At 40.5% G+C, this 16,709-nt stretch overlaps 1 protein-coding gene across 1 annotated transcript in view; it reads right to left on the reverse strand.

The window, feature by feature from the left end:
* LOC148644087 (olfactomedin-like protein 2A) overlaps positions 1 to 16,709 on the reverse strand; it is a 46,558-nt gene that overhangs the window by 18,987 nt on the left and 10,862 nt on the right. The window contains exon 2 of the mRNA XM_088615245.1: positions 2,948 to 3,211. Coding sequence (XP_088471371.1) covers positions 2,948 to 3,211 — 264 coding nt within the window. The remainder of the gene's footprint in view (positions 1 to 2,947; positions 3,212 to 16,709) is intronic.

Below are 16,709 nucleotides of genomic sequence, written 5' to 3' on the forward strand. Positions count from 1 at the left end.
GCGCTGTACAATACACCCAGCATCTGTTTCTTCTTTTCCCTCTCCAGATGGTGCATTGCGTGCCTTCACTCTTACACAATTTTTGTTAAAGGAAGTACACCTCAAAACTTTGAGGCTGTCAGCATGTCACTACCAAAAACAAAGGCGAAAAACCGATACCTGTGAGTCCTTTCCTGTTACTGGTTTTCTTTACAAGAATCATTTGACTCCAATGGACTTCAAAAGCTACATTTAAACATATCTTCGTTTAGCGGTCCTGTGTGACCAACAATCCTTCTAGAAACAATCTGACACAACATTTGCCAACTGTAAAACAGCATAAGCAATAATCTCTCGGCTTCAGTGAGAGGAACATGCATACTCCAGCTTAACACTTCTCCACATCACTGGTCATCAATGCGTACCCAACCATGGATAAACATGGTACATCCTGCACTGAATAAAACGCAGGGATGGTTAGAGATTTCTATCAGGCTTTATCAAAACAACTGTTGCTGCAGTCTGGGGAAGCTCCTGTCCCTCTGTGTCATTCAGTGTTAGCCACTATCATACTGCTAAATGCAGAATATTTTGCATGACCTCGCAAAGGCATTAGCTGGCTTGTATTCACCCAAGACATTTGTGCATTTACTGTGAATCTCCATGTTTGGTAAGGTGATAAGTAATGACACCACAGGCATTCTGAAACACTAACAGTGCCTTAGAAATGTATGACTTGTAGAAGCCTTGGCATGAACATTGGGTGCCAGTGTAATAAACAGTAAAGGTTCCAAGATTCACTTTGTATTGGATGCCAGTTGTCAATTCCACTTGAACTGGCAAATCTAGCCAAATTCAGACCCCTGTTGTTCCTGTAGTTTCCGACACTGTCTGGTCCCTTTTCCGGAACCTGATCCTGATTGAGAGAGCTGTTCCGATGGATTTTAATGTGCACCGTCACTATATAAAAGCTTTTTAAACATGTTCAGGTCCAAGCTTTTACTACAGCAGTCACATGCCTGTTAACATCCCCTCATCTTCCACATGCTAATATTTTCTTTTGAATGCTGTTTTACAGGCACCTACCAACATAACTGATTTGGATTCTGATTTGATCACATTCTCTAGCTGGGTCTTTTTCATCCATCTATCCATTTTCTAACCACTTCTTCCAATTCAGGGTGGAGGGGAGGCTGGAACCTAGCATGTACCAGGCACAAGGCAGGATACACCCTGGATGAGGTGCCAGTCCATCACAGGGCACAGAGACACAGACACAGGTACAGGTACACTCACACCAGGGTCAGGTTTCCCAGAAGCCACTCAACCTACCAGTATGTCTTTGGACTCTGGGAGGAAACCTGATCACCCGGAGGAAACCAACCCGAACATGGGGAAGAACATACAAACTCCACACAGACAGCACCCCAGGTCCAGAACTGAACCCAGGGCCCCAGCGCTCTGAGGCAGCAATGCTAGCTACTGTGCCACCATGCCACACAGCTTGGTCTTTTCACTTCACTTCATTTTTAACAGTGCACAAACGCAGTTCTCATTCAGAATTAGAGGTCTTAGATAAATGTATCTTGATGGTGGTATAATAAAATAACACAAGCAAAACTAGGAGCAGATAAATCACACTACTTCCTTCTGTGAACATCTACTGCTCTGTAAAGCAATATTGTATTATTGGTCTTTACAGTGGTAGCAAGATGCCACTGCAGAACAGCTTCTTGGTTCTCACCAGTATGATGAAATGGAAGCAGTGGATTGTCATGCAGCAACATCCTTACAGAGTGCAAACCCAGTGTGTCTGTTTCCCAGCTTCCAGCCAGTTGTCTAGACACCTTTTCCAAACAGTATTAGGCAACTGTATGTGCTTGCTTAAGAAATTAAACTCATTCTGGGCAGACAACACAGCAGTGATAAACAAACAAGGAGGCAGTTTGATCCCAGTCACTGAGCCTGACTGTGACCCAACGCCACACTTGGCTGATTTGAATGGAGCCCTTCTACGCCTCTATTGCTAGGCAGACTTGTGAAGGAGATAAATGTCTACATTTCCGCTTTCCATCTCCTACAACAACATTCAACGAAGAAGTGAAGAATCTAGTCAAGGAATGATCTAAGTTAGGAGATAGGTTTCGTATTTTAGATGGAACTTATATACTGTATATATCACATCCATTCATTTTCTAACTGCACCATTCTTTACCCAGTAATTATTTATTCAGTAACGAGTGACTACAGGCACCACCAAGTTACCTACAGTGTGTAGTAAAAGATTGTGAACCCCACTAAAATGGACCTCGCAGGTAGAACCCCAGGAATTGAACCCAGGGCACCAGTCCTGTGAGGCAGCAACGCTAACACAGTGCTGCTCAACAAACATATATATTCTCATATTCAATTTATTGTACGTCACATACACTCACAGATCAATTCTTGGTCAATGGAAAAGACTCACGGTGGTAGGCCTCCATCAGAAACATTCCCAGGCTTCAAACCACACCCACCACATCATCCAGTGGGGAAACTTTAATCTTTTGGCCAGTGAGTGTCTATAGGGACTGGTGACAGATATGTCCTACATCCCACCCGCAAGCTCTTTGTAAAAGCACTCGGTAAAACCACAGGCAGCCGCAGAATAATCAAGGCATAACACACAGTAAAGCCTTGGAAAGAGAGCCAAGTTTAGTGTGGGATGTTGTACCAGCTTAATGTTCATCATTTCCGCCCCAGTTAGCCAGCTGCAACCCAGGATTCGAGAACTGATGCCTGGCCTGGCTGATGACGTTTTGTGGAACCCTCCTCAACACGGTCTTACGGCAACAAAACTGGCGTTCCCAAGTCAGCATGAGCACAAAGAGAGGAAGAATCATTATTTTTTTTGAGGGGGGCGGAAAGGAACGATAGCGGTACCCCCGTTTTCCTCGTAGCCGGGGACAGTCGGGGTGTGTGGCCTTACCTTCAGCAGCTCGGGCGCCTGCTTCTTCAGCTTCTCCATCTTCCACTCGTTCTCGCAGGGGTTGAGGGAGGACGGGGGCGCCGTGCAGGAGCACTTGCAGTCGGCGCCCGAGCTGACCGTCTCCACGGTGTAGAAGTCCTCCACGCGCAGGCTGCCGCTGCGGATCCGGCTGCAGGCGTCCTTGCTCAGGGGCCTCATGACGCACTTGCAGCGGCAGTCCGAGCCCTCGGACGTCATCCGCACCTGCTCCCCGTCTCCAAAGATCTGCCGGGAGGACACCGGGCTGAGTGTCGGCAGAGGAAAGCAGCAAGGCTACTGATAATAATGTGATAATGATAATGTTTCTTTATCAGCCCTATACAATTTCTTGCATTAGGAATGCGTCTTTTCGCATACCCCAGCTTTTCTCCATGGAGACACAGACACAGAGACAGGGAGAGAAGCTTGGGGTCAGAGCGCAGGGTCTGCCATTGTACGGCGCCCCTGGAGCAGTTAGGGTTAAGGGCCTCGCTCAGGGGCCCAACGGAGTAGGATTCCTCTGCCGGCCGCGGGATTTGAACCGGCAACCTCCCAGTCACAGGCGCAGATCCTGAGCCACAGAGCCACCGCTCCGCCCACAGACACACTGACACACCCCACAGAGAGCTAAAGGAAAACCTCTTTGAGGACAGTGATTACTCAGTGATGAACTTTAAGCCCACTAAATTAAATTACTCATGCGGTATGTCAATATATCCGTCCATTTTCCAATTGTTTTATCCAATACGGGGTTGCAGGGGAGCCAGAGACCATCCCAGCAAGCAAGAAGGCAGGATACACCCTAGACAGGACACCAGTCCATCACAGGGCTCACACAAACACAAACACATACACTTACACACCAGGGACAATTTACCTACCAATACAGTATGCCTTTAGACTGTGGGAGGAAACTAGAGCACCCTGAGGAAACTCACATGAATGCAGGGAGAACATACTGTACAAACTTTACGTAGACAGCGCTCCAGGAACTATGCCCAGGACCCCAGAGCTGCAAGGCAGCAATGCTGTCCACTGTGCCACTCTTTCATCCAAACATTGAAAAGAAAATACACTCAAAACACAGGATATCTGGTCGAATCAAAGACCCCCTAGCTGCAAAAGGAAAGCCCACTGGTTTTAGCGAGACATTTACTGTATCCACCAGGGCAGACAGCAGCCTACTGCAATCCGCCAGCACTGTTTCGGGGCTAGCCGATATCTTTCTGAATACGAAATCCATTTCTTCGAGGAAATGAATCAGATGAAACACGGGCACATTGAAAGTGATCCTTAAAGTAAAACCGCAACCTTTCCTGTCTTTGAAGATCCAGGCACATGGAATACATTAAGGTCACTGACATAAATTACATTATTGGTTACACGCTGCTTTGACCAGCTCCCTGACTCCTCCAGATAAAACCTATTAAGAGCTGTAAACTCAGTCTTCAAGGTGAGCGTATTGGTAGAGAAAACGTCTTGTTAATATGAATACAGCTTGAATTCTTGTTCATAGCTCACAAAGTACAGTAACTTGTTAAAAAAAATCAATTTGATATAATATAATAATAAGTGAAACTAGCATTAAAACCTAAATATTTACAAGCAAAATAATTGTAATTGTGTTCAATAAAATTGATGAATTTTGATTAACTTAGCCTTTAGAAAGTCTCCTGTTAGGGTTTTATAATACGAAGCAACAGCGGCTATATCACATGGTGGCACTGACTTAATTTGTGGGTGTAATCATTTTTATATATCTTTTGCAATGAGGCAGTGGTAAAGAGTACTTTTTGTACTATTAATCAAGCAGTGATTTCTCAGGTGCTCAATGCAGCAGACTTACAATGTCTCAAGTTCAAAATGAAATTTATTGTCTCATAAATTCAGGAATGGCCAACATATGAGACCCAAACCACATAGGGTTTAAAATCGTACCTTAAAGATTCTTATCATATTTGCTTGATATTCTATATCACACCCTACCTGCTGCTTGCTGACATAGTTCACTGCAGCTAAGTTGAACTAGTTTTTTTTTTACAATTTGTTGCATATTGCTGAAAGTCAACATCATACAGTTAATTGATGTAAGGGGTGGGGTTGAAGGACAGTTTTACCATAGGGCTGTTCTTACAAATAACATACAAATTGCTTTTTTCCAAACTATATTTTGTACTGTGAAAGACAACATATACATGTGAGATAATGTTAGCATTGCATCTCCTTTTAAATCAACTAGGAACAAGGAATTGTCTGACCCAAGTAACAGTACTAACCCTTTAAGTGTCATTGTCTTGACAGAAGCAAACACAGTCTAATGACTTTTACCAAATACCCATTCTCAAGCCATCCATTTGAATACAGCAGAGTTTTTGGGTCTGAAGAAAGGGACAACCATAACCAACAATACCTCAAACATACAAGCTCCTGAATCTGTGGCAGCAGCTTGCCTGAATCATGAGGTAGCTGTTAAGATCTGTCCTGTTCCTTAACCATCTGGCCTCTTTGAATTAAAGAATTATGCAAGGCGCAGTACTGTTAAAATTAAAAGTATAAACAACAAAAACTAAAAAAAAAGTGAGACCCTATGCATCGGTCTTAAGGTTACAAACGAGTGGAAGCAGTTAGTAGTTAAATGATCCAAGAAAGTCATCCAGTCAGATCTTGAAAGAAACCAGGGTATCGGCTCCAACAACATCTATTTATTTTTGGGGTTGAAGTTTAGTAGGACAATCATTAATAATCCTGCATAAAAACTACAAAACTGCACATCGGGTGCTAAATATGCTGACATTTTGGGATCCAACCTCAAAACACATAAAACAAGACAGTTTTGCACAAAGACTGCTTTTCAAAATACCACTGCAATGTACCATTCTTTATTACTTTCCCGGTCCTGAAGCAACGGCCTGACCGAACAGGCTTTTTCATGTTTGGCAATTAAATCCAACCACCTGTGGTGAAAGTTTATATTATGTGGCCAGTTACCAGGGCTGTGGTTTAAATAGAACTGCAGCTAGCAAAAATAACAGTCCCCTACTTAAGAGCGTGCTAAAATACTGAACTGCTGCAGGTTATTCCAGTCCCTAAAGAAGTGACAGCAGGGCATTTTCAGTGACAGTGAAATTTGCTTTGCTTTTCGTTTATTTTTACCTACACATAATGCAGTGTTGTGGGTAGAGAGCACTTTACCAGTTATGCATTCAGTGAAAAAGGTAAAGCTTGGGAGTTCTGAGTCTATTCATATATTTTACATTTATTTTCCAATAATAAAAAAACATTTAAGATCCTGCAATAAATACTGATGGTGATTTTATAACATGTTTTATTCTATTGGTTGTAAGTTTGCAAAACAGAGCAAAAATAAAACTCCAAATACAAAACAGCACACGGACAAGGAAAGAGAGACAAATTCGTCAGACAAAAGAAACCAGGTGTAACACTGAAAACTGTAAGCTAGCTGTACTTCTTTTCATAAGAACACTTTTGCAAATAAATGCCATCGGGGGGTGATCTACAATACAGCCGTCTTAATCTTCAAATTAAGCAAAGCAAGTAGAGACACTATAATAACAGTAATGGAAGCTACTGTGTTCTGGGTACAATCCCAATGTACACAGTAAAACAATGCATATTATCGTGTTTCTAAAAGAAGTAGAAAAAGCAGTAAGAAGGAGGAACTGATACGTATAATGTATTTGCTACAGTACACAAAACACATAACTCACTTAAAATTTGTACCAAAAACCTCCAGCATCAAGCCACATACAGTATGGGTAATTGCCAGTTCATATGACAGAGCCTTTGTTTTACAGATGTACAGAGGAAAACTATATCCTAAGCTTGAGGCTTGAGACTCAAGCTTCGCAGCACATTAATAAGTCTTTATCTGGATTGTCTTCAGTTTGGGTCACCGCATCACAAAAAGGATATTATAGCCTTATAGTAAAAGTGCAGAGAACAGCATGAAGAATCGTTCCAGGTTTCAAGAAAGTGTCTTGAAATACAGTCTGGTAGCACCAGTTGTTTGTCATATGCCTTGGCTGACAGTTACAAACACTGCAACGACACATACAGAGAATGACGTTGTGTCGATCAGGGGAGAAGTTCCTCCCTCACTAACAGCGCTGCAAACCTGCAGGTGCCCAGGAGACTGCAGGGGCCACTGTGTCACTGAGGGCCGACGTTCCCCTGTCTGACCCATCCCATCCTGCTCTGGGGTTGGGGGATCCTGGTCAGAGTCGGATAGTGAGATAACACAAGCTCGAATTCGCGATGCTATAAGTTCAACCTACACACTTGGAGCAGGAACTTTCATCCAGTGGGGAAAAAAGTTGTTTTTTTTTCATTCTGGCTGAAACGTGAGCACTCAGTGTGGAAACTCTCTAGAAATCTTTCAATTCCCCATTCCCATCAAATATGAGAAGCTGAGTCTCTTCACAATGAGATACTCCTTCAAAGACCAGTAACGGGAATCACCCATCATAGGCTTGAGCTTGGGCTATGTCACTGGTCGACAGTGACCGGGATTTTCCGAATTGACTGAGGACCGCTGAAAGCAGAGCTGGGAACGAACAGCACAGCGACTCCTGGTTTGTGGTACCAATGGTGAGAGACGTGCCTCTCCCCCAATCAGCACTGAGCCAAAAAAGAACATATGCAGAGGACTATCTCCAATAAAAACCACCCACCTTGTTACTCATTTAAATACATTACATTTAAGTACAGTACATTTAAGAAAAGTGTTCCAGCTATCTGCATTACCCATGATGTAAAGTCTTTCAGTGGAATGGCTCTGCTGTGTAACAGGCTTGATGCAAGGATGCCTGCTTTGAAGTCATGTCTCATTTGCCTGTCGCATGACTTTAGTTAGCATATGTGCTTTCTCCATTGGATTCATGGTAAAAGCTTTGTTCCTTTGCAGAGGTCAGGCTTTTGTTATTGAAGTCTGCTCATCAAGGTCTTTCAGTAGGTCAAAAGAGGAGCCACTTACTCAATACCTCTGCAAACACCAAAAGAGTTGATTTTTCTGAGTTAGTGTTTATTGTGGTCATCAGCACTGAGATACTATGTTTAAAGAGGAGCTTCGGATGACCAACCCCTTAGAAAAGCTTCCCTCTGAGTTGTCAAATGCTACAATGACCTCCATTTCTTGAGGCACTTAAGATAATTACCCAAGTGGAAAAGATGAAGCTTCAACCAGCAACTCTAGGGTCATAAAGGGTCACATTATCTCTTGGATCAGTAGTTTTTTTCCTCTGCTAAATAAGAAAAGATCTAACAGCTTGATTTCAGTCTCAATTACTAGTATGATTTGAGGTGTGAGTTTTTGTTGACCATTAAAAAATACTTAAGAATGTGTTTGCCAGAGCCAACATTCATCTTTGCATGGAGGAGGAAAATAGATTTCTGTTAATCGTTCCATGTTTTCAGAAACACGTGGAGGTTGGGGGATAAGTGAGATACAGTAAGAATCACATCCCTTTGTTTCAGGACTTGCAGGAACAGTGCAGAAGACATTGCACACAAAAAACTAAACAGAGGGCCCGGTGACTTTTCTGAACAGTTTTCATGCTAGCCCACATAAGGCATGTACTATAAAACACGCAACCCAGTTTCAAACTCATTACAACCATATCCAGCCACAAACAAGACAAAACGTTTTCACGTTAGTTTAATACTTAAACCGTGCAAGTGAAGTTTACCTCATGTATTTGGAAAAATACTTCCTAGGATAAGGAGTAGCATAAGCAAATCTTTCACACTATCTATCCATCCTTAGTTTGCTTGTCCTGCAGAGTGTTATTGCAGCAATCATGCCAAATCCTAACATTTTAAGTCACACTTAGGAAACGGGCATTGGCAGTCACTGTTTTAATAGACAAGCAAAATGTTTTTTTCGACGTTCTGTATAAGAGTACCAATAGCTTTCACTCTCTCCCTGCAGCATCTGGAGGGCAAGTATAGTAGAAAACAATGTTTCTAAATAATGTCTCTACATGCGGTTATTTGTTTAGTGTTTATTATTATTTTTTATTGCTTGTTTCTTCCTGCGAAATACCTATAGGTTTTTTGGGGTTTCGGTGGTCATTTTGACATTTAAAAGTTGAACTCAAAGATCTACTTGCTTACAGTAAGGAATAAATAGAATAAATTAGGAATAAATAGAAGATGCTCTTCACTCTGTTTACTCGTTATTAAGTAAACACTGCGAGTTGTCCTTTAAGCCATTTAAGGCCTCACTCTAGATCTGCTTATCTCTTTCTGTCATTACTCCTTCCTCCTTCTGAAAAACTCTTAAGAGTAAAAGAAGTGCAAACATAACATCAGCTGTATCACCCAAATACTGCATCACATCATTCTATGATCTTTCTCTACGTCCATATATACATATAGAATATGCATGCTACCATTTGTGGTAATCTGTATGTTTTCTCCACTATATTTGCATTATATTTATATTATGCAATAGTACATACAGTTTTTATTAATAATAGATGTATTCAATCCATCAGCAACATAAGCATAAAACATAAAAATAAGTTTGCCTATTTTGACAGTATTCCAATGATCAAATTTAATCCACAAGGTTGTCAATATATATGTGCAAGCCACTGGAGAATATATACCAAAGTGCATGTGATACTAGAGTATTTACTGAGCTTCATCCACACTGTTGCCTCCCCCTCTAGTAAACAGTTGCACTGTGTGCTGCTCTTCAAAGAGAAGTCTCTTTGTCAAAGCAAACGGACTGAGCAGAGACCTCATTAGCAGCGGAATGTGGCAGAGGACATTAACCTTCATTACAAGAGATTTACACACCATGCGTACTCTTTAACTGTCTGACAGGCCCTTTGCGAGGGGGAGGAAAATCGCTTCCTGCCAAAGTCAACAAAAATGGTAGCAGGTTAACAAATGTTTCATCCGCATGAAAACATACTAAATTTACAGATCTGGAGATGATCCAAACCCATCCGCAGCACAGCCATTGTCCTGAACTTGATAGTGGCCTATTTTAGACCCATCGCTGCAGCTCCATAGCAACAGAGGCTAAGAAGCTTGTAACCTAGTTGGAAGTATGGGTTGGTGAAATTCTCACTGTTGGGATTGAGTTGGTTTGGTAAAAAGGCTAAATGAAACCAGGCCGAGCTTTCCGTTTCGTTTTTTCGTGATGTATTTTGTTTGGGGAAAAACGTTTGGAACAGGACGTATTTCAATTCGATTCGACAGCTTCCCGCAAGGCCCTAAATGCAGGCCCACACTGTGATCAGAATGGTCTCAGTTTGCACTGCCCCTGTTCTCACTTGCCATTGGACACAAGAACACATCAGTTCAAAAAATACCTTTTTTTTTTGTCTGAAAGGTTGCTGTTTCCTCTTCTGCTTCCCTTAATCTGGTCTCAAAGTCGCCCTCCGTCTTTTCCAGAGGGGCCTCAATGTATAATTCACTAAGTTGTAACAATACAGTCCATTCAAGTCCATTCCTCTTCTTCAGTGCCTGTCCACAGCATTGACAGAACTGTTTTTTTTTCCGAATTGCAGACTTTTTCGAACACTTCATGTTCATGTGCCATTTATACATCAATATATTTTATTAATATAGGATTCCATTGAGGGATTTGGTAAAAATGCATTTCGAAAATGGAAAAATCATACTAAAGACACTCTCTCGATTTGATTCATATCCCTTCCTTTTTTTTATAAAGTTATCGTGTTCATTCATTTCCCACCTTTTAGCTTGGCTGATTTTAAATATCCATGTGGCCTTCAGTCAGATTCACTGTGAACTTAGTATCATAGATAAATGAAGATTGCACACAGAACAGGGAGCAAAAACAAGCTGTATAATGAGGAAGACAGACACAGCTTTCACTCATGTCTCCAGACCCAGGCTCATAAAGCTCCACAGAAATCGCATACACAGGGAATTGAGGATATCCAAGCAAACTACAATCCCAGCACTACAGTATATCCCAGCCCATGGTAACTCTCAAGCAACAGAAACTCTCCACTGAGCCAGCTGCTCAGAAACCTTTTTGTTTTCGTTCAGCAAGAGATTTGGAAAAAGCCAACATCAGATGGGGAGACAGACCAAAAGAGACAGCTTCAACATTATAGCTAGACCATAGGATCTAAAGAGTATTTCAATGACACATTTTAACATATACACATACTGTATAATAAGTGAGCAAGAACTAATAAAACTAGACTTGACGCGAACCCAAAAAATGAAAAATCATTTCGAACACAAACGTAGTTCAACACTTACTGTTTTAATGCACTTGCTTTCACTGAAAATAAATCTACACACATGTCTTTGATGAGAGCTGGACTTTTGATAGTTTGCCATATTTCTGATCTGCAAGCATGATTTTTTTTCCTCCTTCAAAGAACTAGCAAGTGCTGAACTAGCCAGCTTGCTGCAGCACTAACATTCAATGAGCAAAATGCTACTGAAAAACCAAACGTGGTCAAGTTAGAATAGTGATGTCTAGTGTGAAAAGCCAGCACCATACAACACATTAACATCTTAAACATTACAAATATCTGCAGCATGCACACAAAATGGGTATATTTTAAAGTTAGGCCACTGATAATAATGTGTTCAACATGTTGAAAAGGTATTTGATCTTGCTATCATTCAGTGCACAATATTTTGTTGGGTCACATGTCTGGTAGTTTTTTCCTTCCTGGAGTGTTCCCTAAAGATATTAAAAACAGTAAATTAGCAGTAAAAATCTGACAGTCAGATGAAATTTGGGAGATCTGATAACTTGATAACCTAATTACTTATCCATGATAAGAAATGCCTTACTCTCCCACTGTGCTGTGACCTATAAATGAGAAAAGACTGAATTGCACAGAAGTCTTCAGTTTTTCTCTCCTTGGGGTCTGCATTTCCCCCTCTGAGCTAGATCAGTGGATGTTGGGAGACGAAGGGAAAACTTTTTTGAATTAATTCAAAGAACTATGACATTTGAATTTCTTGTCTCAATAAAACTATGTTGAAGGACTATGTGCTATCTGAAAGATTAGCTAAAACCTCCCTCTAGCTCACAAATGGACTGGCTTGGAATCAGAGCAGAGCACTGTGTAATGACTCAAGCCCCTTCTTTAAATACGGTTGACACTCAGCCTGGGCGGAGATAGAGGAGGATGAGTCCCCAGCATTCTGACACCTAGGGCAGACAATGACAGCGGACTGCTAGCTTTCTATTGTTCTAGGGTTTCCATGCAGGAAATGGGCACAAGAATTAAACCAGACAACCCATGACATTTGTCCATTGTCGTCACTGGGTTATAAGCAGAGCTTGACTTTAATTAAGGGACCAGTCGCCTCCAAACGGATTAAATCCTGACCTTTCATGTTACTGAAAAATCTCCTTCATGGGGTAGCTCCCCAGCCAATCATTGAAGCAATGCCTTATCTTGAGTATTACTATTTGAAGTTCAAAGTATCTCATTCATTCGGCATGCTGATGTTGTAGGATATTGTAGAATTCTTTTTGGCTGATCGAAATATTTCATTGCATGTTTTTATATTACAGTAAAAATATGAAAGAAAAAAAAGTACAGTATAATTAACATACAAATTCAAGAAATCATAAGATATCACACTTTTATTATTTTTTATTACTACTTCCTTAAAGCAATGAGTATCATGCCAACCTCTTTTTCTGCTGTGATCTGCCTTTTGCGTAAACACCAACCAAAATACATGAAACATGTTCACACATGTTCAGTGCAGTATGTACAGTATGAGCTGCACAAAAAACGTCTTTCCCAATCTGTTGAGCACCTGGTACTGATACTACGATTATGGCATCACCATGATCACCATTGTTATCACAAGCTAGTCAAACATCACATGGGCACACAATCAAGTTACAAAACATACAGTACTGTATAATGTATGGACAAGGAGATATTCATTTAAAAAATAAACTGAGCACTACATACTGTAAGATTAAAGATTTTCCGTAAAGATATTGTTGTATCAGGTTATATCTGTACTGTATACTTAGCATATACTTAATTTATATTTAACTTTATAAATTACTTAAAAAGCTATTATTTAACAGATGGTGACCTTATTTATCATCATATTTGCAGAATTGTTTTTTCATGGGAAAAGATATCTAACAGTCAGTGTGAGAGATGCTAATGGGTTGTACTGGCATTGATTCATTGCAATAAGGCTTCAGCTTTTTTAAGGTCTCCTCTAAATATCTGGCAAAATATTTGGCAAAGCAAATATTTGGCTGGTTTGGATTTTCATGCCCCTTAAATGGGATTTTATAAAGATCTGTAATGAAGCCGTATATCTGCTATACAGTACAGCATATCTCACATATCTGCTTCTACAGGTCTTGAAGTACTGCAGTGATAACCTTATTTAACAGCTATGGCAAAAGGAAACAGCGGAAGAAAACAGATTCAATGTATAATATACAGGAGAAGGGTGTGAAGGGATATATTAGCAGAGTATCCCTGCATACTGCAATTACAACACTCAGTCAATCCTAAATGTGGTGGTCTATCATAAAACTAAAGCCATTTAATCACTGCATGTAACAACTGCATTATTAAGACCAACGTCTCCCTTATCCTGTGTATATTATGGGCAGGTTAAAGTAAACTCAATAACTGTAAGTACTTGAAAATGCCAATAAATGACAGAGCAGGTACAGAGACGTCTTCACCTGGGGTCACAGAAGCCTTTATTACCGTAACAGATGGAGCAGAGTGTCAGGTGTTTCTGCCTCTCCAATCGGATAATACTGGCTGCAGCTGACAAAATAACAGTTGTGTTCAAGGGAGGGCTCTACTACATTATTTGAGCTCTCTGTGGCTTTACACCTGATGTCTGACATTAGTGGTGTTTGCTGGGAGAGACTAAGAATAGGAGACTACACCCCTGGTAGAATGCTCTTCACAATGCTCATATAAGTGCTCATATAACGTAGTTCTAAATGTGAATAATCAGGAATTGTGCTTCACAATATGGAAGCAACTACCTTTAAGGGCCTTCAGGATGTCAATACCTGACTCAAGCTATATCACAAAGGACTCACTTCCCAGATGAAAGTTTACCTACAGTTTTAGCCTGCCTCTACTGTGGTTTAGTATACTGGGCTATAGAAATACCATGGTGTAATACACTAAAAGAAACATATATTAAAATATATTTTAGTATTGCCATGGTCTAGTGTGGTAAAGCACAGTAAAAGCATGTTTAAACTATAGGAATCACAAAGAACTATAGTAAACCCGTAGTACACACAAACATACTTGGGAAATGTACAGTGGTAAATAATGTGTTCTTAATCATTCTTATAGCTCATACAGATAATACCTATTATTGATCAGCTGTGCATGGTACCTCTTGAGGATCTTAATGAATAGTTTCTTGTAATTATAGGTCGCCACCAATCAGACCAGCAAGACGCGTGAACGTGCACTAAACTTGTTTGTTTCTACACCCTGCGTTAGGACTTTCCAAAACCTAATGTGTGGCAAGAACATTTGTTTCCAATTTGCAAAAACAAAACACGAACTTAAGCAAAAGCAGTAACAGCTGGAAGATGAGTCACGACACTGTCCTTAAACATGTTTTAAGGAAAACAAATTGTTGATCAATCTTAAGTTCCCAACACACATAAACATTTACGTTACAGTCTAATAATACCACCACTGTTTTCTAACTAAGCTCCACTTACATTTTGAAAATCAAGGTTAAATGAGAACAAAATCTGATGTTCTCTACTTCTGTTTTATTTTGTAAGACTTGTCGCTGATACATTTGCCGTTTGCTTTTATTATCCAGGGAGAAAACGGTCTCTTGGTAGAAATTCACATTCGGCTGCTCCTTGATTGACAGTGTCATGTCACATTGCTACTGTACCTCAAGCAGAAGACCTAGAAATCTACAGCAGTTAAGGTGAAGCTCCAACAGCTTCTCTTGAATGCTTCTGTACTACACTCATGCTGTTCTCCCTAGAGGCTCCAGCCTTTCCTTTCCCAGTACTTCACAACCAGTTTCAACAGGAGGTGGTTGGGCTTTACTATCAAGTTTCAGGAAACGAACAATCAAATAAGGAACAGTGTCCGACACACATGAAGAATTCACATAATAGAGCATGAAGGGAGTAGACCGGTAAATTGCAGGAAGAGGAGATTGTAAGAAACACCTGCGACCTGGCCTGGGTGCACTCATTTTTGGGAATGTGGCCATCGCCAGGAGAAAGGAGAAACGTCTTTAGATGGGGCTGTACTCAGCCCTCTGCAGATGGCATTAATCAAGTTTTCCATTAAAAGAGCCATAGTTTACCTTGGCCTTTTTCCAGATACCTTACCTGTTTTGGACACAGCCTTTGGTTTAAATACAATATACACACCATACATACAGTACCTCCATCTCGTTGCCCCATAAACTATTGTATAACAACTCTGCTTAAAAACCTTCTGATCTGTTCTTCACATTTTGTTATGTCATAGTTAAGGAAATTGCAGCACATACTATCAAACTATATCATGGATTCCAGACTTCCTTTTTTATAGTACAGATGTTCTTTTTTTCTGAAGTAGTGCTCATATGATTTTTTCTGTGTTGGATTTCCTTTTAGCTTTTTTAACATCCAGTTTTCTGCCCCGGAGAGCATGAAGACTATACTGTAACTACCAAGGTTCTCTAACAGAACAGCCTTTAAATGACTGTATCTACCAAAAAAGTTCAACAGCCACAGTCTTGGGGAAACCAATGTATTGAAAGTACTCAGCGACAATTCCTTTGAGTCCAAATGACAGAAAATTAATTTGATGTGTTTAAGAGTATTCTCAGTTCCCATCTGTGAGGAATATATATTTCATAAACATGCCATATGCATAGGAAGCTTGCTCCTCTTTAACTTGAAGTAACTGCAAAGTTAAAGATCTAGCAAAAGACAGAGTAGAAACACATGTGGTGAAGAGTATTACTTGGGAGGGGGGTTCACTCAGAAAGTTAGCTGGAGGTTTTTTGGATTCTGAAGAAATGAAAAAGCAAAAATAATTGTGAAAGCTGCCCATCAATGCAGCTCCACTAGGGCTCAAAGAGCATGCGCTTAAATTGCAGTACTATCCAAAACAGAAGCCAAGAGAAGAAACAGACCAAATTCTTTGACAAGCATGCTTCTTTTTTCCCTTAAGAGCAGCAGTGGATCAAAGACAGCATTACGCAATGGTATCGGAATTTATGTATTTCAGGCTAAACAGTTATTGCTGTGAGCCCAACCAGTCCAAAAAACCTATACTAGGAATTTGTTGAATTTCAAGAACAAATGCCCAGATTTCATTGGGCGACAAAGGTGTAGACGTTCCTGTGGCCAATTTTCGTTGGACACCAATTTCATACTTGGATCTGTGGATTTGAGGTAAGAGATTTCAAGTGACAAACAAACCAATTTCACATTGCAAACAAATGAACTACAAAAGCTACAGGCTCACTGTAGTGTTGGCAGACATCAGATTGCACTTATAAGATATCATATACAGTACAAATGGGATTTCATGAATCGTCACTGCACTAATCTTCACAACAGTTCCATAAATACATGCCAACAGACTGGATATATACTGGATATATAGCAATTTAAAGAAAACTGTCTCCAAAACCTGTTTCATGACTCAAAGATATTGCTGGTCTGGGTAAGGTAATAAAGTAGGCCAATCCAAACAAATCCTGATTGCATAAAAACACATTAAAT

This window comes from Lepisosteus platostomus, chromosome 21, assembly GCF_059453375.1.
Source record: "Lepisosteus platostomus isolate fLepPlt1 chromosome 21, fLepPlt1.hap1, whole genome shotgun sequence".
NCBI classification, from domain to species: Eukaryota; Metazoa; Chordata; class Actinopteri; order Semionotiformes; family Lepisosteidae; genus Lepisosteus; species Lepisosteus platostomus.